The 23359-nt window shown below is 44.1% G+C and overlaps 1 protein-coding gene across 1 annotated transcript in view; it reads right to left on the bottom strand.

Moving 5' to 3' along the window:
* Positions 1-22929, bottom strand: part of TTC24 (tetratricopeptide repeat domain 24) — a 34389-nt gene extending 11460 nt beyond the window's left edge. The window contains exons 1-9 of the mRNA XM_088449615.1: positions 22848-22929; positions 20043-20249; positions 16071-16851; positions 14721-14936; positions 9062-9190; positions 5706-5827; positions 2625-2750; positions 1909-2003; positions 191-315 (exon numbers count right to left, since the gene is read on the bottom strand). Coding sequence (XP_088305741.1) covers positions 191-315; positions 1909-2003; positions 2625-2750; positions 5706-5827; positions 9062-9190; positions 14721-14936; positions 16071-16833 — 1576 coding nt within the window. The 5' untranslated portion in view covers positions 16834-16851; positions 20043-20249; positions 22848-22929. The remainder of the gene's footprint in view (positions 1-190; positions 316-1908; positions 2004-2624; positions 2751-5705; positions 5828-9061; positions 9191-14720; positions 14937-16070; positions 16852-20042; positions 20250-22847) is intronic.
* Positions 22930-23359: the final 430 nt, after the last annotated feature.

Here is a 23359-nt window from a genome sequence, read left to right on the forward strand (position 1 = left end):
TTTCATGGGCATCCATAAATTAGCCATTGCGATCTCCATGGCTTACAGAATACAATATGACTTAGACAATATATTAAGACATTTTACCAGTAAATATTTCCATATTTTACCAGTATCTTATTGGGTTTTAGTAACAGAAAAAAATTATATTTTGCTGATATAATGGAATATATTAGAATACATGTCCCACCTGACGCCCTGTTTTCCGAGGTTGGGTGCCCATTGAATCTTGGTGTCTCCCTGGTTTTCATAGTGGCATACAGCTCTCCGTTAGGCTGAGGAGGCCGTATTATCCCTCTGGACTTTCTCAATGACCTAAGGAACAGATGAGACAGTAACATGGCAAGCGTTTAGGATGTACAAAGACTACAATTACCTGGGGCATTGCTTGGGGCCGGGTTCAGAGGTGGACCCATCGCTGATGTTGGTGCAGTTGAGGCATGATTTGCTCCTGGAATGCGCGAAAAGTCGTAAAAATCCGTATGGCGCATGCGGTACTCTGAGTATACGCAGAGACCTCTGTTGCGTACGGAGTTGCTAACAGTAGAGCCAGCAGTACACAACCATGGGTGTTCCTGGGGGCGGTGACTGGTAGGTGGCCTGAAGTGTCCCCACCGAAAAAAAGGGGCGTACTGTATTATGGGTGAGTCACAGGCATATCAATCAAAGTGGCTGCATCCCCATACGCAGATCCACAAAGGCCAGGTTTAGAGGAATTGGAGAAGAAAACACTGAGCAGGCCATAGGCTGAGCTATGTGTCGATGGTCCAAGTGATGGTGCACCGATGGTGGAGTGTTTACAACCGCCGGCGGAGTTTCACTGTCCACGAGCATTGAAAGTGGGCATCTCAGAGCTTGCATAGACCCTCGTATGCTAGTGCACAAGGGAAAGGGGGAAACTAGCGTTTGCATATTACCACCACGGCGACTCCGCAAAATTCACAGCCGCGCATGCTGTATCACCCACTTCCGAATCATGCCCTTATTCTCTTATTAACTCCACATTGCAGCAAAGGCAGATATAGCTGCTATGTGATGATAAGGGAACGCAGGATGCCGGGGAGCCTAAAGGGCAAATTATGTTGGACGTTTTTGGGGTGATTATAGGTTCGCACCCTGTATAATAGGGAAGGGAGAAGGGAATGAGGTTGGTAATTTAGCCAGGTCCTAAGTTTCTGTGGAATTGGGTCTGGTTTATTAGAGATATAACCCTGTATATATGCTGCATGGTATGAGAAGTAGGTAGAAGAGGAAGCAGGTTGGTTCTTTGGCCCTGATTCAGGGCGCTCGCTATATGCGTGCGCTCGCTCTGAATCAGGACGGGACTTTTTTTTTTCCCTGGCCCCCAGGCTGCTCGCTAAACTGTGGGTGACCACCCACAGCTTTAGCGGGCGGCCTGCGATGGTCGCGATTATCACGACCATCGGGCTTGTGACGAGACCCTTGTGGTAGGGTCTCATCCACCACAAGCCCCAGTGAACTTCCTGCTCTAATAGAACAGGAAGTTCACTACTGACATCACTGGTGATGTTAGTAGGGCCGCCCACAAACGGCAGGCGTTCCTTCAGGAACGTCTCCGTTTGTCCAGCCACCCCCCCTGCACGCCTACAAAATGGGGCGAGCTGTCAATCACAATCAACAGCTGCCCCATCTTGTAGTGAGTCCCGCAGCGAGTGAAAATTCACTCGCTACGGGGCTCGCATGTGCGCAGTGTGCACACCGCGCGTGTGCACTGCCTGGTCATCGACCACTTGCGAGCGCTATGCGCTCGCCAGCGGATCTGAATCAGGCCCTTTATCTCCATCCACTGTATCTGTCGCCAAGGCTTAGTACATCTGCCCCATAACCTTGATGAATACGGAGCCTCCCGTGCTTTATGTATGGAAGAGGTAAGTTGTTTCTACTCACTGTCGGAAGTCTTCTGGAGACATCTGTGTAATATTGGCATAGCCGTGATTCACGCTCATTCGGTTTGTCCCGGGCATCTTTCCAGCAAAGGTTCTCTAGATCACACAATTATTCATGTTATGTTAATTTGGGTGTATTTTAAATTATCATATTATTATTTTCCACCCTGTATAGTAGACATTTTGACATGTTACCCACCACCCCCTTGTTCCCCCTTATGACTACTCTGAGCTATTGGAGTCAGTGTTCTTATCGGGGCCCCACAATGGACGGTCTGATGCATAGACAGGTTACGGGCTGAGACCTGTAGCAGCTCCACCTCCTGATCTCATCATTGTACGATGATAAATGTAAACCCAGAGCAACCCTGGTGCCGTTGGCACCTCGCATATCATCGGCCTGAACTGAGAGTTGGAAAACCCCTGTAAAGATTGCCATTTGCTAGAATCTGGACCATTTAGGAAATTGTGTTACACATAGGAGCATACATGCTGTTTATCAGCGTAACAATAGCTCCCACCAGACAATGCAAATATTCAGTGGAAGCCAATATTTTATATTAATGCCATATTGGGATATTTTGTGGCAAATATTTCCACGGTTGTGCGTAGTAATCAGGGACAGAGGATGGAGTGTGAGATAAGATGGAAGGTAATGACAGCCGCACATAATGCAGGATGCGATACAGCTTTAGGTTACTGCCGTGCATTACTTACTAGAGCTGCAGCCGGTGGTAACCCTCCTCCATGGCTGGGGTGCCTGCCCACAGAGAGCTTGTACTGAAGGGCGTCAGTCAGTTTGTTCACAATCCGCTCCTGAGCAACATCGGAGTCCTCCTGCAACTGAATCATATGGAATCAATAGGACTATAAACCATGGTCTGAGCCGAGTCTAATTTGACCATCAATGTGGGTATCTAGGTTGTCTGCGACCTACACTACAAGGTCAAAAGTATGTGAACACCTGAACTTCACACCAGCATGTGCTCGCTGAACATCTCCTTTCAAAACCATGGGCATTAATGTGGAGCTGGCCTCCCTTTGCTGCTAAAACAGCTTGTACTCTTCTGGACAGGCTTTCCACTAGGCCAGGGGTCTTCAACCTTGGCCCTCCAGCTGCTGTAGAACTATACATCCCAGCATGCACTGCCACCTTTTTGATATAACAGCATGCTAAAACTATGGCAGTGCATGCTGGGATCTGTAGTTCCACAGCAGCTGGAGGGCCAAGGTTGAAGACCCCTGCACTAGCGTTTGGAACATGGTTGGTTGGGATTTGTATCCATTCTGCCACAAAAGCATCTGTAAGGTCGGACATTGATGTTGGCCTGGCTTACTGTCTGCTATCCAGTTTAAGCCATAGGTGTTCAATGGGTGACTGTCAGGGTTCTCTGCACCCCATCAAGTAATTCCACACCAAACGCAGCAATCTTTTTTTTGGATGGGTCTCGGTTTGTGTATGAGGGCATTTTCATGTTGAAAGGGGTTTCCCCTGAATTGTTGCCACACAGTTGGATGCCCACAATTCTGCAGAATAACATTGTATGTTGCAGCATTAAGATTTCCCATCACTGGAACTAAGGGGCCCAGCAGGGTCATCTCTTCCATTGGGCTTGTTGAGCAGTTGCCCAAGGGCACTGTCAGGATCCGGCCTGGGATCGGCCTTTACTCACCAATGAACTGGTGTCTTTAGGCTCCGAGACATTTAGATGCCAGTGGTAGTGGTAGGTTATGGCTGAGGATTCTCCCCGGGGTCCAGTAGGACCTCCATGCGTGCGTCCGGACTTCTGTGTTTGCAGGCATGGGCGCAGCCATATTGGTTCATCTCACCTGACCAGTTTCCTCCAATGTCCAATGACAGCCTTGCTAGTCTCCCAGCTGATCTCGTGATCCAATGAGCAGCTGCTTACGGGTATTTAGGACTGTCACCTGCAACAGGAAGTTGCCTGAGCAATGTTGTCATTTTCCATTGTCTGCTGCTGATGCTACTTCGTTCCAGGTCTGTCCTTGTGTTACTCCTGTGATCACCAGTGCTGACTCTTGTGCTGCAGTGTGTTCTGAGTATCTCTCCTGTGTTGCAGCAATCACCAATTCGTTCTGCTGCAGTGTTTTCTGAGTATCTCTCCTGTGATAGCAGCAATTACCAAAGCATTGTGCTACAGTCAGTTCAGAATATCTCTCCAGTGCTTGCAGCAATTACCAGCCACGGTTCTGTAGTCACTACTGCACCCAGTCAGTACCGCTGTCACTACAGCATCCAGCCACAGTTCCGCAGTCACTACTGCATCCAGTTATAATACCTTTGTCACAAAAGCATCCAGTCTCAGTATCACTGTCACTACAGTATCCAATCCTCAGTGCTTCTTAGATCCACCGGTGTATATTGTGGAAGCTTATCAAGGGTATAACAGAATCCTTGTAGAAGTATCCTCTAGGGCCACGGTAGCAAGGCTCTCTATTCCCGTGAGTACCAGTTACCTGACCAGAGGACCGCGAGCTGCCAGCTGTGTGCACCTAAAACCCATATCCCTTTTGGAGGGGTCACTGGAGAACACCTCCCGGCTGGTTAGACCGCTTCAACTTTGATCAGGTCTTGTCAATGACTGATACTCGTGGATGAGGAGACCTTGTGTACAGGCCCCACGTCTCAGACTTCCTCTAGCCCTGAACCTCAGCTTGCACCCCTCAGCAGGGGATTCCATACAGCCGGTCGTGACAGGCACAAAGCTTGTACGGGTCCACCAACCGCCCCCCTGCAGCCGTGGCCAGTTAGTAAATTTGTGATATTTTTTTTAAGACGGCTGCCGGTCCACTGTATTCCGATCTAACCCCCCGCCTCCCGTGACGAGTACTCACCTCAGTCCCAGTTTCACTTCATCCACCAGCTTCAGACCAGTCAGAGTCTCTCTGCATGTGTGGAAGGTCTGATGGGCATGCAGGAGGGTTTAATTTTATTGACCATTTAAATATTTTTCCCGTGAATGGGTGGGTAGGGGCCCGAGTGCATTGCTTTGCCCAGGGCCCACACTGCTGTTAAGAGAACCCTGGGGTCCAGGCCAAACCATGAAACAGAGCCCCAGACCATCATTACTCCACAGAACTGTTACAGTCGGTAGTACTATAGCAGGAAGCATTCTCCTGGCATGCACAAAACCTGTCCGTCAGACCGTGAAATGCGATATGTCGCTCCAGAGAAGGCGACTCCGCTGCTCCAGAGACGCGTGGCGATGTGCTTTATGCCTGCAGCTGATGTTGTGTGTGGCTGCTCAGCTATGGAAACCTAATGTACATCAGTTTGGTACTTTGTAGAAGTTTTGCATCTGTGGGAAGACTATACTTATGCACTACGCGTTTCAGCATTCAGTGGTCTCCTCTTTGTGGCTGACCTCTTCTTGCCCCTTTGAGTCATAATAACAGCACTTCCAGCTGATCGGGGAAGCTCTAGCAGGGCATACATTTGATAAATTAACTTGTTGGAAAGGTGGCAGGGTTCAATCTGCTATCACAGGATGTAGCCTCCACTACACATCTCTAGTCAAGGTGACTCTTCCACCCAGTCCTTTCCATGGTCTCGGGGAGGAGAACGGGTATCTGTCTGGGTGCCACAATGGCTATTTCCCCACCAAAGTGATAGATGAAGTCAGGGCCTACCTAAAGAGGAGTCTACACTAAATGGCTGCATTGGATTTTGGGAAAACTATATTGTGGCATTGCTTTCCCTTCAGTATACACGGCTACATCTTTTCATGCATTGTTATCAATGAAGTGCAGGTTACGCGTTTCGCTGGGAAATGTAACCTTGGCTTTGGAGAGCAAGGCCAGAGCCTGCTTGTAGTACAAAATGGCCTTCTCAGGATCCCCCAGACGGAATCTGGCTGCACCCAGTCCTTCACACGCCTGCCACTGACCATGGACATCATCTGCTGGACAAGAAGAACATTCATGGGAGACTCTGGAAAACTCTATCAAATTGATGAGACAAATGCTTTGTTCAGAAGAAATACACATGAAATGTAATTTATAAATGTGTAAAAATGTGTCATCTACAGTGCAAATTCCATTGACACCTGATCCTTTTATACAATATATACATGAGGAGTTGGACTGATCCTGGGTTATTTGCACAGTGTGGGCTAGGTGTAATACAATAATTAAACTAGAGTTATAGGTGCAATAATTTTAGTCTCCAGAGTAGTAAAGTATGATATATAAGATAAAAGTAAAGGATTCTCTGCAGCGCTGGGCATACAGTCAACACCAATATATTCCCCTTATATGGACTGGCTCCAAAAATTACCATAGGAAATCCGATCAAAGTAATTTTTTGGGCAGCTTAAGGCAGTTGGCATTTGAGGGGTGCCTCAGGGCTGCCCCAAGCAGTAAGGTGCCGTGTGATCAGGGCCACGGCTTCATATATTTTGATATTTTGCAGCTCTATTACACCTGCAAAGACAGCCCAGTGTAATGAGTGACAGGAGAGGCCGTTTGTGGGTGGTAACAGGGGCTGTCCTGTAATAATGGGGGGTTGGAGATGCGAACGCAGGCATGCCTGAGTGTTTCAACGCCGTTTCAGAGGCGTGCATAATTAACAGGCAGTGCCATAGTACACGTCACTTGGCTTTTTTTTTACACTGACGTCCTCGCAGTGCTAGCGGCAGGGTAAGGCTACCACAAGCACTGCGTTCGCATCCGATGGTCCTCGATGTACCAATGTTTTTAATACACTTCCTGGAGATGACGTGTGCCAGTGGGCTAAGGGGTGTCTGCATACACAGAGCGATCGCTCGCACAGCCAAAGTGAGTGCGCTTATGCCTTGGCGAGCGATTGCATCCCATGACGTCAATTTGGAAAATTTGCATACGCTCAGTGCGAGCGCACGCATCTAGCGAACGGGTCTGAATCAGGCCCTTAGACTTTCCAGGCTGACAGATTTCTGCTGTGCGGATGAGCAGTGGTAGACATCTATATATGCATGGACACGATCAACCACACATCTGGAAAACAAGTCAGGAGTGAATCCTCCTATCCTCAATCTAACCTGGACAATTCTAGCCACACGGCTAATTCCCACACCCTCTGCTTATTGCTGCTCTATTTACCCCATGTTCCTACACTGAACTAGACCAGGGTTAGGCAATGTGTGGCACTCCAGCTGCTGTGGCTCTACACATCCCAACACACCCTCCTGCAGTTTTACTCTCAGAACCTGCGAAAACTGTGGCAGGGCATGCTGGAATATGTAGTTCCACAGCAGCTGGAGTGCAGAGATTGCCTATCCTGGAATAGACGTTGGAATAGACCTATGCTCCTTCAGTTGGTGTATATACAGTACAGCCTAGGGCAGTGGTTCTCAAATTACTCAAGGCACACTAACAGTCCAGGTTTTCAGGATATCTGTACAGGTGACAGGGCCGCAACTAGGGGGGGGGGCTGTCACCGCTGCACACGCCGCCAGTGTCCTTCAGACCGGCGCCACAGGGAGGCTCCAAGCCGGATGGCCGCTAAGATTTTATCACCAGCGGGCGCCCGGCTCCTTCCCTGCATCGCCGCGGTAGCCGGAGGCTGGAGTTCTCTCCTGAACTCCAGCTTCCGGCTCTCACCATGGGCACTATGGGAGAGACGTCATGACGTCTTTCCCATAGTTCCGAGGAGCAGCCGGGTGGACCGGACGGCGGCGGACGCAAGAGCGGGGTTTAAGGTAAGTATTTTTTTTGTTTTTGTTTTGTGTAAGCGGCACTACAGGGGCATTACCATATGGGCATTACTATGGGGACATTATTATATGGGCACTACTACAGGGGCATTACTATATGGGCACTACTACAGGGGCATTACTATATGGGCACTACTACAAGGGCATTACTATATTGGCACTACTACAGGGGCATTACCTCAGGGGCATTACTATATGTGCACTGCTGAAGGGGGCATTACTATAGGGGCACTGAGTAGGGGGAATTACCAGGGGGGGCACCAATTACTGTCTTGCCCCGGGTGACAAAAATCCTAGTTTCGGCCCCGCAAATGACTTAATTAGTACCTCAGTCAGTTTATTATACCATCTATGCACAAGCATGGATATCCTTAAAAACTGGACTGTTAGGGTGCCTTGAGGCCCGAGTTTGGAAACCGCTGGCCTAGGGTTGATCACATATGCCACCTCAATTTTTGATTTGCATTCATATATATATTATTGCTACTATTAATTATATTTATTAAATAATTTTTCACTTTATAGGGCATAATTTCTCAAATTTTTGCTCCACCTGTTTACCTGTGAGTTGTTTTTGGTTAACAGTGAATGCTAGTGTCAGCCTTCCCCTTGGGTACTAGCATGCAGCGGACATTGCGAGCCCTGAGATGCCCACTTTCAATGTCTGTGGACAGTGCAACTCCACCGGGGAAATCAAACACTCCACTGTCGGAGCACCATAGCGGTCACCATCGACACTTATGTCACCCTATGACTGGCGCAGTGTCTCCTTCTCAACATGGCCTCTGTGGCTGAGGCTCTGCGTTTGAGAATGCAGCCATGTTCACTGAGTCGCCCATGACACGGCCTTTCTTTGCGATCACTTCAAGCTGCCTCCTAGGAACGCCCATGGCTTTCCACTGACAGCTGAAATGGGAACCATCGCGTACGCAATAGAGATCTCTGCAAACACGCAGTGGTGCATGACTATTCGCGCATGCGCAGTAGCAAATAATAGCTCATCTGAGCAAACGTCACACTGCGTCCAGCTCTGAAACAGGTCCTGTGTTACCAGCTGTCCCTATTTGCTGGAGCTGCAGCTATAGATAAATGGTTGTTGTTGGCAACACTTGGGGGTATATTTACAAAAGTGCAGGTTTTTAGAAGTGGAGATGTTGCCCATAGCAACCAATCAGGTTTTACTTCACATTTATCTAGCACCTTCTAGAAGATAATAGCTAGAATCTGATTGGTTGCTATGGGCAACATCTCCACTTCTAAAAACCCGCACTTTAGTAAATATATGCCTTGTAGTAGAGCGCCCATAGTATGTTTAGGTGTTTTCTAGTAGGTGTGACCTGGGGCATATCTAGCCAATAGAATATGATCTTGTTACTCATTGCTGAATCAGGTCAAGCAAAAAAAATCCTCAATGGCAAAACTATGTAGCAGGGAAATTACCAGAATCTTTAAAAGCTTGTAGTGAGTGCAGGTAATTCTCCCCCGCTGACTCGTGGTCATCCAGCTGGCTCAGCGCATAAGCCAAGTTTCCAAAACACTGGCCCTGCGCTCTCCGGTTACCAAGTAGACCTAAAGTAAACATTGTATATAGGTACTCTTATTTTTCATCCAGTATAAAAATTGTACTTTAATATCATTTAATCATAAAACATGTATGGTTTGTTACTTCTTAATTAAGTAATCAATTCTGCAATAATAACATACAGTAAGTACTCTCATCATTCTCTGTAAAGCACAATATAATATGTTGCTGCCAAATAAATTAATCATTCATAATAATACTTTTAAATTGACACAGCACCTTCAAAAGATATGGATTAAATGCAGACTACCGTTATGTATCAAAGATGTGAGGATATATGAAGGTATACTGGTTACATGTGAGGCTATGTGAAGGTATACTGGTTACATGTGAGGCTATATGAAAGGTATACTGGTTACATGTGAGGCTATGTGAAGGTATACTGGTTACATGTGAGGCTATATGAAAAGTATACTGGTTACATGTGAGGCTATGTGAAGGTATACTGGTTACATGTGAGGCTATAGGAAAGGTATACTGGTTACATGTGAGGCTATATGAAGGTACACTGGGTACATGTGAGGCTACATGAAAGGTATACTGGTTACATGTGAGGCTATATGAAGGTATACTGGGTACATGTGAGGCTATATGAAAGGTATACTGGTTACATGTGAGGCTATATGAAGGTATACTGGGTACATGTGAGGCTATATGAAAGGTATACTGGTTACATGTGAGGCTATATGAAAGGCATACTGGTTACATGTGAGGCTATATGAAGGTATACTGGTTACATGTGAGGCTATGTGAAGGTATACTGGTTACATGTGAGGCTATGTGAAGGTATACTGGTTACATGTGAGGCTATGTGAAGGTATACTGGTTACATGTGAGGATATGTGAAGGTATACTGGTTACATGTGAGGCTATGTGAAGGTACACTGGGTACATGTGAGGCTATATGAAAGGTATACTGGTTACATGTGAGGCTATATGAAGGTATACTGGGTACATGTGAGGCTATATGAAAGGTATACTGGTTACATGTGAGGCTATAGGAAAGGTATACTGGTTACATGAGAGGCTATATGAAGGTATACTGGGTACATGTGAGGCTATATGAAAGGTATACTGGTTACATGTGAGGCTATATGAAGGTACACTGGGTACATGTGAGGCTATATGAAGGTACACTGGGTACATGTGAGGCTAAATGAAAGGTATACTGGTTACATGTGAGGCTATATGAAGTTATACTGGTTACATGTGAAGCTATATGAAAAGTATACAGGTTACATGTGAGGCTATAGGAAAGGTATACTGGTTACATGTGAGGCTATATGAAGGTATACTGGTTACATGTGAGGCTACATGAAAGGTATACTGGTTACATGTGAGGCTATATGAAGGTATACTGGGTACATGTGAGGCTATATGAAAGGTATACTGGTTACATGTGAGGCTATATGAAGGTATACTGGGTACATGTGAGGCTATATGAAAGGCATACTGGTTACATGTGAGGCTATATGAAAGGCATACTGGTTACATGTGAGGCTATATGAAGGTATACTGGTTACATGTGAGGCTATGTGAAGGTATACTGGTTACATGTGAGGCTATGTGAAGGTATACTGTTTACATGTGAGGCTATATGAAGGTATACTGGTTACATGTGAGGCTATATGAAGGTACACTGGGTACATGTGAGGCTATATGAAAGGTATACTGGTTACATGTGAGGCTATATGAAGGTATACTGGGTACATGTGAGGCTATATGAAAGGTATACTGGTTACATGTGAGGCTATAGGAAAGGTATACTGGTTACATGAGAGGCTATATGAAGGTATACTGGGTACATGTGAGGCTATATGAAAGGTATACTGGTTACATGTGAGGCTATATGAAGGTATACTGGGTACATGTGAGGCTATATGAAGGTATACTGGGTACATGTGAGGCTAAATGAAAGGTATACTGGTTACATGTGAGGCTATATGAAGGTATACTGGTTACATGTGAAGCTATATGAAAAGTATACTGGTTACATGTGAGGCTATAGGAAAGGTATACTGGTTACATGTGAGGCTATATGAAGGTATACTGGTTACATGTGAGGCTACATGAAAGGTATACTGGTTACATGTGAGGCTATATGAAGGTATACTGGGTACATGTGAGGCTATATGAAAGGTATACTGGTTACATGTGAGGCTATATGAAGGTATACTGGGTACATGTGAGGCTATATGAAAGGTATACTGGTTACATGTGAGGCTATATGAAAGGCATACTGGTTACATGTGAGGCTATATGAAGGTATACTGGTTACATGTGAGGCTATGTGAAGGTATACTGGTTACATGTGAGGCTATGTGAAGGTATACTGGTTACATGTGAGGCTATGTGAAGGTATACTGGTTACATGTGAGGATATGTGAAGGTATACTGGTTACATGTGAGGCTATGTGAAGGTACACTGGGTACATGTGAGGCTATATGAAAGGTATACTGGTTACATGTGAGGCTATATGAAGGTATACTGGGTACATGTGAGGCTATATGAAAGGTATACTGGTTACATGTGAGGCTATAGGAAAGGTATACTGGTTACATGAGAGGCTATATGAAGGTATACTGGGTACATGTGAGGCTATATGAAAGGTATACTGGTTACATGTGAGGCTATATGAAGGTACACTGGGTACATGTGAGGCTATATGAAGGTACACTGGGTACATGTGAGGCTAAATGAAAGGTATACTGGTTACATGTGAGGCTATATGAAGTTATACTGGTTACATGTGAAGCTATATGAAAAGTATACAGGTTACATGTGAGGCTATAGGAAAGGTATACTGGTTACATGTGAGGCTATATGAAGGTATACTGGTTACATGTGAGGCTACATGAAAGGTATACTGGTTACATGTGAGGCTATATGAAGGTATACTGGGTACATGTGAGGCTATATGAAAGGTATACTGGTTACATGTGAGGCTATATGAAGGTATACTGGGTACATGTGAGGCTATATGAAAGGCATACTGGTTACATGTGAGGCTATATGAAAGGCATACTGGTTACATGTGAGGCTATATGAAGGTATACTGGTTACATGTGAGGCTATGTGAAGGTATACTGGTTACATGTGAGGCTATGTGAAGGTATACTGTTTACATGTGAGGCTATATGAAGGTATACTGGTTACATGTGAGGCTATATGAAGGTACACTGGGTACATGTGAGGCTATATGAAAGGTATACTGGTTACATGTGAGGCTATATGAAGGTATACTGGGTACATGTGAGGCTATATGAAAGGTATACTGGTTACATGTGAGGCTATAGGAAAGGTATACTGGTTACATGAGAGGCTATATGAAGGTATACTGGGTACATGTGAGGCTATATGAAAGGTATACTGGTTACATGTGAGGCTATATGAAGGTATACTGGGTACATGTGAGGCTATATGAAGGTATACTGGGTACATGTGAGGCTAAATGAAAGGTATACTGGTTACATGTGAGGCTATATGAAGGTATACTGGTTACATGTGAAGCTATATGAAAAGTATACTGGTTACATGTGAGGCTATAGGAAAGGTATACTGGTTACATGTGAGGCTATAGGAAAGGTATACTGGTTACATGTGAGGCTTTATGAAGGTATACTGGGTACATGTGAGGCTACATGAAAGGTATACTGGTTACATGTGAGGCTATATGAAAGGTATACTGGGTACATGTGAGGCTATATGAAAGGTATACTGGTTACATGTGAGGCTATATGAAGGTATACTGGGTACATGTGAGGCTATATGAAAGATATACTGGTTACATGTGAGGCTATATGAAAGGCATACTGGTTACATGTGAGGCTATATGAAGGTATACTGGTTACATGTGAGGCTATATGAAAGGTATACTGGTGGTTACATGTGAGGCTTTATGAAGGTATACTGGTTACATGTGAGGCTATAGGAAAGGTATACTGGTTACATGAGAGGCTATATGAAGGTATACTGGTTACATGTGACGCTATATGAAAGATATACTGGTTACATGTGAGACTATATGAAGGTGTACTGGGTACATGTGAGGCTATATGAAGGTATACTGGGTACATGTGAGGCTAAATGAAAGGTATACTGGTTACATGTGAGGCTATATGAAGGTATACTGGTTACATGTGAGGCTATATGAAGGTATACTGGGTACATGTGAGGCTAAATGAAAGGTATACTGGTTACATGTGAGGCTATATGAAGGTATACTGGGTACATGTGAGGCTAAATGAAAGGTATACTGGTTACATGTGAGGCTATATGAAGGTATACTGGTTACATGTGAGGCTATATGAAGGTACTGTATTCGCTATTTCTTATAACGTGAGGCTACTTGGCTCTATGGGGCATAAGACCATCTGGTTGCATGTGGGGTATATGTGTTGGAGTATTGGCTATATTGGGGTATATCAGGCTGTATCATGTGGGGTATATGTGTTGGAGTATTGGCTATATTGGGGTATATCAGGCTGTATCATGTGAGGTATATGTGTTGGAGTATTGGCTATATTGGGGTATATCAGGCTGTATCGTGGGGTATATGTGTTGGAGTATTGACTATATTGGGGTATATCAGGCTGTATCATGTGGAGTATATGTGTTGGAGTATTGGCTATATTGGGGTATATCAGGCTGTATCATGTGGGGTATATGTGTTGGAGTATTGGCTATATTGGGGTATATCAGGCTGTATCATGTGGGGTATATGTGTTGGAGTATTGGCTATATTATGGTATATCAGGCTGTATCATGTGGGGTATATGTGTTGGAGTATTGGCTATATTGGGGTATATTAGGCTGTACCATATGTTGTATAATTATTTATTGAATCCTTGAACTCCACTATACAACAAGATATCTTAAAGGTTTTACAGCCTACGACATGATATTTACATAGGCAGATGAATGCTGAGGCCAATTCGTTAATTCCTGATCTGTATATTAGATGTAAGATTTTAAGTGTACTCTCTTCATCCCTGAATTGGTAATCAGCAACCTCTGACAATTACTACCTTGGAAAGGCCATTTATGTTTATGTTCACATGTCTAGTATGTGTTGTAGGGGTTAGACTAACCTTATACCGCAGAGCAATTATTTTTATTTTTGCTCTTTTCTTTTTGTTTATTGTGAACACAATCATTTTTCCATACATTTACTGATGTAGTTTCACTTATTTTACTCTGATCATCAACACTTCTACAGTGTAATGATCTTGCTATTGAACCTAATGTAAAGCTGTTATGGCTGTTTTCTATTGGCCAGTTGCTTTTCATTACTGTCCTTTGTCCGTTTTATCATGCTTTTTGAAAATCAATAAAAACAGAATAAAAAAAAAAAGCACAATGAAACTAGTATTAGGTAACACATAGTATCCAATCAGACGTGAGCTCTGTTCAGGCATGTACAGCTAGAATAATGAAAGCTAATATCTGATTGGTTGCTATGAGTTACAGCATCTATATGCAGAAAAAGCCTTAAAAAAAAAAGATCTCGTACATACTGTGCAATGCTGCAGCCTTCTTGTGGTACTCCAGTCCTTCCTCGTACTGTTCCAGGGTGTTATACGCTGCCCCCAGGTTTTGTAAAATCACAGCCTCCTTGTGTCTTCCTGCTTCGTCCTCTTGGCAGAATGGCAGTGCCATCTGGAAACTCTCCACGGCCAGAGAGAAAACCTTCAACTGGGCGTAGCTCAGGCCTATGTCATTATACAACTTGCCTGCGAGACAACAGCAGAACCTTGTTATTAATGCATAAAATATGGGCCCCCTTTGGAAGATGTAGTTTCACTGTGGGACTGTGCTCGGGTCTATTGATATCTGAAACTACAAGTCCCAGCATGCCCTGCCAGCCAGCACTACAGCTGGAGAGACACAGGTCTTTGTATAATGTTATAGTTGTTTCTGAAAGACGCCCGTGCACTTGCCTATAGCATCTAGAGTTAGGATAAATCTTTAGTGTCGCTCTATAACTGTTTGAAACATGGTATATATGTAATTGTCACACATCTGTGTATGGTTTATTGAGTGTAAAATATGTGCACTGTATAAATATGTATTTATGTGGCGTCACTAGGGGGGTTGCAGGGGGTACGCCCAGCTCTTGGTCACTGATGAGGAGCCGGCAGTGCAGGGAGAGTCTCTGGGGGCAGCCCAGCATCGCCCTCAAAGAGAAGGAAATGGGGAGAGTGCCATGATGACACACCCCTTTCCCAACATGGCCATTCATGCCCCCTTTTCAGATATATGTGGTCCATTTACCCCACTGGGTATCTCCAACCCTAGTGATGCCACTGAATTGGCATCCATTACTCCAATCTGACAGATAAAAGCTGATAGGTTGCTATGGGTACAGAACATAATACATATGTACTATTTGTGCTATGTTGTGAAATACACCAATGTTATATTATGGACCGGCTCTCCGTACTCTAGCATACCTTCCAATGGTTCTGATGGAAAAATATGGTCAAAATAGCCAAGTGCCGGCAGACCACACTGCATGCCACATACTCAAAGCCCCTTTTAGGATCAGTCAAAGTCCTTTTCCATAAGGTCATGCACATTCTAACCTTTGGAAAATGGGACTGATCTATATTTTACTGGAAATACGTATGCAATGCTGATCAGATGAAGATGCCATAGTTGCCAACGGCCCCTAACTTCCAGGGACTGTCTCAAGTTTTAAACGATTGACAAATGATATACTGTATTGATTAATTCATTTGTTAAATACAAATAATAATAATAAAAAAATAATAATAATAATAATAAAAAATAAATAAATATATATATATATATATATATATATATATATATATATATATATATATATATATATAATATTTTCCTACCAAGCAGGTCCTTTTTAGTGATGTGTTCACACACCATACGGGCCTCATTGAGAATTTGGAGGACATGACCCGAGTCATAGCACTGACTTTGTAACATGTAGTTGGCAGCCTCATTAAGGGCCACCGCAGCCATGTCCAGCCTCTGGGCCTCCATGTAAGAATTGGCAGCCTCCTGGAAGCACTGGGCCGCCCGCGCTCTGTCCTTCATACCCAAATAGCAGTAACCCATCTTCATGTGAGTGTCTGCCTCGTTTACAAGCTGCGATGGCTTGTAGAGAATAACCGCTTTCCTAAAATGTTCCAGGGCCTTGGGGAAATCCTGCAGGGCCTCATAGGCCATGCCAAGGTTGAAATAAAGATCTCCATTAGGTTCCTCTCCATCTCCAGCCCTGGGCTGTGACTTCAGAAGGAACTCTAGTCCTTTTTCTGGTTTCCCAGTCTCCACGTACACGGCTCCCAGGTTGAAAGCACAGGCCCGCTGGACAGTCTTCTGTTTTGTGCTCAGAGAGAGTAGGAAGGCTCTCTTGAAACAGGACATGGCCACCTGGAGGTCGCCCGAGGTCAGGGCCCTGTGCCCAGCCTTGGTCAAGTCTTCTATCTCAGCCTGAGAGCTGGAAGGGTCCTCCTCTTCGTGGCCATTGGTCTCTCCAGAAGGTTTTATCTCCTCTTTTAATTTCTTTTTTTTCTTTTTAACAGAACGGGGCCCCGGGGGCCCGGAGTCTTCTGGGTTTGGCGGCTCAGTCTGCAGGTCCTCAGAAGCCATGATTTGTTTTTGGAAAAACTGTATAGAGATAAAAAACAAACATAAACATTTCAACCAATTCATCTTTGAGTAAATGAAACCATTATTACATATTGCACAATAAGATCCTGATTCTGATCTCCACGCAAGTCCAAATGATGATGAATTCGGAATGCGGCTAGATTGCAGACGGAATGCTAATGCCACTATATGTACATCCTAATGCGCTTGTGTAACACTGCCCCACTTCTTATGTCAGAGAGCGCAGGCATCATCACTAGAATCAGCACTTACATCTATCCCGTGCTAGGTGCAAAAGATACAATGGAAATAGGTGTCTCCTTGTCAAGCGCATGGATCAGAATATGATGTAACTTTGGCTCCACGCCCCTCCCCCCCCCCCCCCGAGACAGATCTCTTCTGTGCGCAGTTGATCTCAATAAACGTCCACTGCACAAACGGAGAGAAATGTCCAAGGCCCAGAATCCCTTGGGTATATGAAAAGTTGCGCATGTTTCTCGCTCGCTAGATGTGGCCACATTCGGAGCCGCGTGTGACTCACATCAGGCCTTAGTTATTTATCTACTGTATTACTCCAGTGGGCAGCAGACACAGCCTATTTACTGAATACATACACATAGACAGCCTAATACAGCAGCGGACGCAGTGCCGATATTAACACAAATAAAGCTATTATTTGCCATTGCGCACGAGTGTAAGTCGCAAGTGCACGCATCGCGATTGCACTAGGATTAAGTACACACAGATGGTCCATTCGCAAGGTAAGCGTTGCGTGGTCAGCGTTTGGGGGAGGTAACAAGGTGGTGGTTAGATACGCAGGCGTATCTCACCGTTTAGACTTCATTTAATGGGCATGCATAGATTAGCCAGTGCGAATGCATGCGCAGCATGAGAGCTCTCCGCGTGCGAGGCGAGCTGCCGTGTTTGCTGCTGGTCAGACTTGCCATAGATACTGCCTGACTACTTGATGTGCGTCAATGGTACCAATGTTTACGCAGGAGTGCGACATTGGACGGATGTGAGAAGGCAGCAGTGGGCGTCTTTAGGCCGGCTGTGCTCTGGTCAACTTTAGTCAGTGTCGTGGGACCCAAACAGTAGTGTACCTCTAAATACTGTACTTCCATGTTTTAGTAGTTAGCACTGCTGCCTCACGATTCTAGGGCACTGGTTTCAATTAGGGTGCTTTCTGTGTGGAGTTTATATTTTCTCTGTTGGCACAAGTTTCGTCAGAATACTCCTACAGTCCAAGGACATGTTGGCAGGTGTTGCCCCTACAACTAATCAGAGTCTGACATTTTGTTATAGCTTTAGAAGTTGTATCGATAGTTGCCATAATTTTACAAATGCCCTCCAAGAGATAACGGAGGGGAGGCGCATATGAGAGGTTCATGGGCCCGTTCCCAATGGCGCGATTCATTTTATCAGGCAGTGGATCCAGGATGACACGATCCCCGCATAGCGCGCCATCAAGCCCTGAACCGCCCACGGCACTGTGGAAGTGAACGGATCTTGTAGACTAATAAATATATATCACATAATTCAGTGGTTCTCAAGCGCCTCCAACAGGTCATGTTTTCAGGATTTGTGTCTGTGGAATGAGGTGGGATAATTACTGACACAGCAAAATAGATCAACTCACCTGTGAATTGGGGGAGTACATAAGAACTGGGGTTGAGAACCACTGGCCTAATTGATAATTCACAAAAACACAGCCTATGAAATTGCGCCTTACTATTCCTAGTGAACTGATAGGCAGCATTTCAACATAAGATTATTCCACGAAATCCCATCTTCCACAAATACCTCAGTGATGTGTCTGGTTCCCAGTGGGTTGATAGGCTATATGCATTTAAATATATATTGGGATATCAACCCACAAAATCGCAGCCGCCACCGTTTGCCTCAGCAATGTCAGTGATTCATACTGATTTATAAGAGGTTGCAATCTCATAAACGTCCATTCAGCTCATAAAATAGATGCTTGCACGGTTATACCTACGGGGAGAGGTGCAAGCGCAAGTATTCTACCATTTTACACGATAATCTGCTCTCAGGGGGGCGCTGTGTTACTGCTTTCTGTTTCTGTTATTTCATATTACTTCAGCAGTGGATGTTTCACTGATTCTGTCTGTATTAAATGTTCCGTACACAGGAAAACACATCCTGTGTCCTTTTGTCAATTTATACCATTTATCACAGAACTGCATATAATCTGGATTAATTTGTTTCATGATGTTATAGGCACATGATTGTTCTGAACACATTTTAGCCTTTTTCTCCAAGGAAATATCAGCACCCATATTTTCTCCAGGTCTATATTACACCTTGGGACACGTCTGTCTTACAAAAAAACTGTCTCCACCCCAACAAATATTCCACACATCAATATAAAGTTCATATTATTATTTCACAAATTTTAATCAATTTGCAGTATATTTTGAACGTTTAGTAAATTAATAAAATGGTCAAATATTATAATTATATATATATATATATATATTTTTTTTTTGATCAGTCCATATTTTAAAATATGTTATTATGTTTATCAATTTAATTTAAATTTACCACTTCAATGATTTATTTACAAGATTACCTATATGCAGCAACACACTCTGGTCATGATTCAGACCCGCTCGCAAGCGCTGAGTGCTCGCAAACGGGTCGATGGTGGCCCACAGCGAATACGCATGACGGAGCCGGCTCCGTTGTGCGCATGCACGAGACCCGGCTAGCGACGGCCAATCCGTCGCTCTGAGTCTCGCACCAAAGGGGGTGTGCTGTCGATGTTGAGTGAAAGCACGCCCTCTGTGGTGGGCGGGCCGGGGGGGGGTGGCTGCCCAAACGGAGGCGTTCCCATGAGAACGCCTACTGTTTGGGGGAGGCCCCACTGACATCACTGTTTGAGCCGAAAGCTCTCTGGGACTTGCAGCCACGAGACCCTACCACAAGGGTCTCGTTGCAAGCCCGATGGCTGGTGGCAACCCACAGGAATGCGAGCGGCCAGGAGGCCGCTCCATAAAAAAAAAAAACGCCCTGATTCAGAGCGAGCGCTCTTTCAGAGCGTCCGGCTCTGAATCAGGGCCTCTGTCAATTCCTGAGTTCAATACCTCGCAGAAAACACCCAATCACCAATATTTTTCTCTCTCACACTATCTTGTGGTACAGAAATATGTATTATAAATATAAATACAATAATTCCTATCACTCACCAAGGTATTAAGAGATGTCCAGTGAAGACCCTCAAGCCGCTGGCCAATCAGCAAGTAGTTCTCCACACGTCACTATGTTTAAACTGGATACATGATCCGGAGCATTCTGTAAGTTCGAAGCGAGTGCCTCCAGCTGTGGAAAATCCCCTTTTTCACAGGAATGAACTCTCCCAGGCTTCACCAAGTAATCAATCCAGCACGGATATTCTTAAGAATAAGTACTTTATTAATTAAATAATCTTACTGAGAGTACAAGTGCATCTCTCAGGGTTAGTGCGCAAGTAGCAAGGAGGAGCACAAATCACAGATCTTTTATACACTTGTCATTTCAATTACAAACCATTGCACATTATCACGCCCTTTTGAAAGATTGTTTCCTTCTATGGCATGCAAGCATTGGATGACTTTTGGCATAATTTGATAACACATTTATAAAAAGATGGAGACAAATAGTTTATTATTATTCGTATTATTAGAATACTCCCCCCATCCTTGGAATACAATGGACGAGGCCTACGTGTCCTTCTAACATCCCTGGGCTGCAATTCTATATTTGGTAAATAGCTCAGACAGTGTGCGTAAAAGGAAAGATCTTATTGTATTTTTTATACTCCCTAATTGAGAAAAACAAGTTAGGTAATATGACTAATATCATGTTTAAAGTGACCATGATAGCTGAGTCCTGCTGCAGCATCATGGTTGACGAATGGTTCTAATACTGAATGATATATATATGTGTTCTTGTATGAATATGATATATGAATATATGGATATATGAGTTTTCGCAACTTTTATATACAGTCAGGTGCATAAATATTGGGACATTGACAGAATTTTCATATTTTGGGCTCTATTCACCACCACAATGGCTTTAAAATGAAACAAACAAGATGTGCTTTAACTGCAGACTTTCAGATTTAATTTGAGGGTAATTACATCCAAATCAGGTGAACGGTGTAGGAATTACAACGGTTTCTATATGTGCCTCCCACTTTTTAAGGGGCCAAAAGTAATGGGACTATCAACTCAAAAGCTATTTCATGGACAGGTGTGGGCTATTCCCTCGTTATTTCATTATCAATTAACCAGGTAAAAGGTCTGGAGTTGATTCTAGGTATGACATTTGCATTTGGAATCAGCTGCTGTTGACTCTCAATATGAGATCCAAAGAGCTGTCACTATCAGTGAAGCAAGCCATCATTAGGCTGAAAAATCAAAACAAACCCATCAGAGAGATAGCAAAAACATTAGATGTGGCCAAATCAACTGTTTGGAACATTCTTAAAAAGAAAGAACACACCGAAGAGCTCAGCAACACCAAAAGACCCGGAAGATCACGGAAAACAACTGTGGTGGATGATAGAATAATTATTTCCCTGGTGAAGAAAAACCCCTTCACAACAGTTGGCCAAATCAAGAACACTCTCCGGGAGGTAGGTGTATATGTGTCAAAGTCAACAATCAAGAGAAGACTTCACAAGAGTGAATATAGAGGGTTCACCACAAGATGTAAACCATTGGTGAGCCTCAAAAACAGGAAGACCAGATTAGAGTTTGCCAAACAACATCTAAAAAAGCCATTACAGTTCTGGAACAACATCCTATGGACAGATGAGACAAAGATCAACTTGTACCAAAGTGATGGGAAGAGAAGAGTATGTAGAAGAAAAGGACCTGCTCATGATCCAAAACATACCACCTCATCAGTGAAGCATGGTGGTGGTAGTGTCATGGCGTGGGCATGTATGGCTGCCAATGGAACTGGTTCCCTTGTATTTATTGATGATGTGACTGCTGACAATTAAAGTGTTTCGGGCAATATTATATGCTCATATTCAGTCAAATGCTTCAGAACTCATTGGACGGCGCTTCACAGTGCAGATGGACAATGACCCGAAGCATACTGCAAAAGCAACCAAAGAGTTTTTTAAGGGTAAAAAAGTGGAATGTTATGCAATGGCCAAGTCAATCCCCTGACCTGAATCCGATTGAGCATGCATTTCACTTGATGAAGACAAAACTGAAGGGAAAATGCCCGAAGAACATGCAGGAACTGAAGACATTTGCAGTAGAGGCCTGGCAGAGCATCACCAGGGATGAAACCCAGCGTCTGGTGATGTCTATGCGTTCCAGACTTCAGGCTGTAATTGCCTGCAAAGGATTTGTAGCAAAGAATTAAAAAGTGAAAGTTAGATTTAGGATTGTTTAGTTTGTCCCATTACTTTTGGCCCCTTAAAAAGTGGGAGGCACATATAGAAACCGTTGTAATTCCTACACCGTTCACCTGATTTGGATGTAATTACCCTCAAATTAAATCTGAAAGTCTGCAGGTAAAGCACATCTTGTTTGTTTAATTTCAAAGCCATTGTGGGGGTGAATAGAGGCCAAAATATGAAAATTCAGTCAATGTCCCAATATTTATGCACCTGGCTGTATATGTAAGTATATGAAATATATCAGTATGTATTGAATTATGTGAAATATACTGTATTTATTGTTTCTCACTGAACCTAACTTACACACACACACACACACACACACACACACACACACACACACACACACACACACACACACACACACACACACACACACACACACACACACACACACACACACACACACACACAGTTCCCGTGGGAAATAGGTATACATAGCACAGCATAGCCCCAGAAAGTGCTCGGTCAGTGAGGTAGGAGAGATGATGTACCACTCACATACACACATAGCAGATGTAAGGTATTAGACTATAGATAGAATATGATCCATTACACAGGGCAACACACGGGTCAGGACAGAACCTACCAGCGGGTATCCTAGGCTCCTGGCAAAGAGTGTAGTCCTGTCCCACACACAGCGTCTCTCAGACTCATTGCCTCAATGGCTGCACCCTATCATGTTTCCTAGAGGAGATCATCTTGCTTTGTCAACGTCTCCTATGGTAACTGTAATCAACAATGCACAAGCAGACCTCCTCCCATTTGTACAGGGCTGGGGATACCCACTGACGCTTAGCAAAGCACCCTCGTGTGCTTTTAACCCTTTAATTTCCTAAGGGCACCACTTAGTATAAGCAGAAGCCCACATTAAAGTGTAATAAGAAAGGTTTATATCCTGTCATGTAACTACAGCCATGTCTGTGCTTCTAAATACCTGTTTGTCCGGCAGGTCTAATAAAAAGTTAAAATAAGCCTTTTTTTTTTTTTAAATATTACATTTGTTGGCATGTAGCCTTGGGGATGCAGTCAGGAAGCCGACGGTCGAAATGCCGACCGCCGTTTTCCCGACTGTCAAATCCCAGCAAGGTACTAATGACA

Source organism: Taudactylus pleione, unplaced genomic scaffold (assembly GCF_031769625.1).
Source record: "Taudactylus pleione unplaced genomic scaffold, aTauple2 ptg000490l, whole genome shotgun sequence".
NCBI lineage: Eukaryota > Metazoa > Chordata > Amphibia > Anura > Myobatrachidae > Taudactylus > Taudactylus pleione.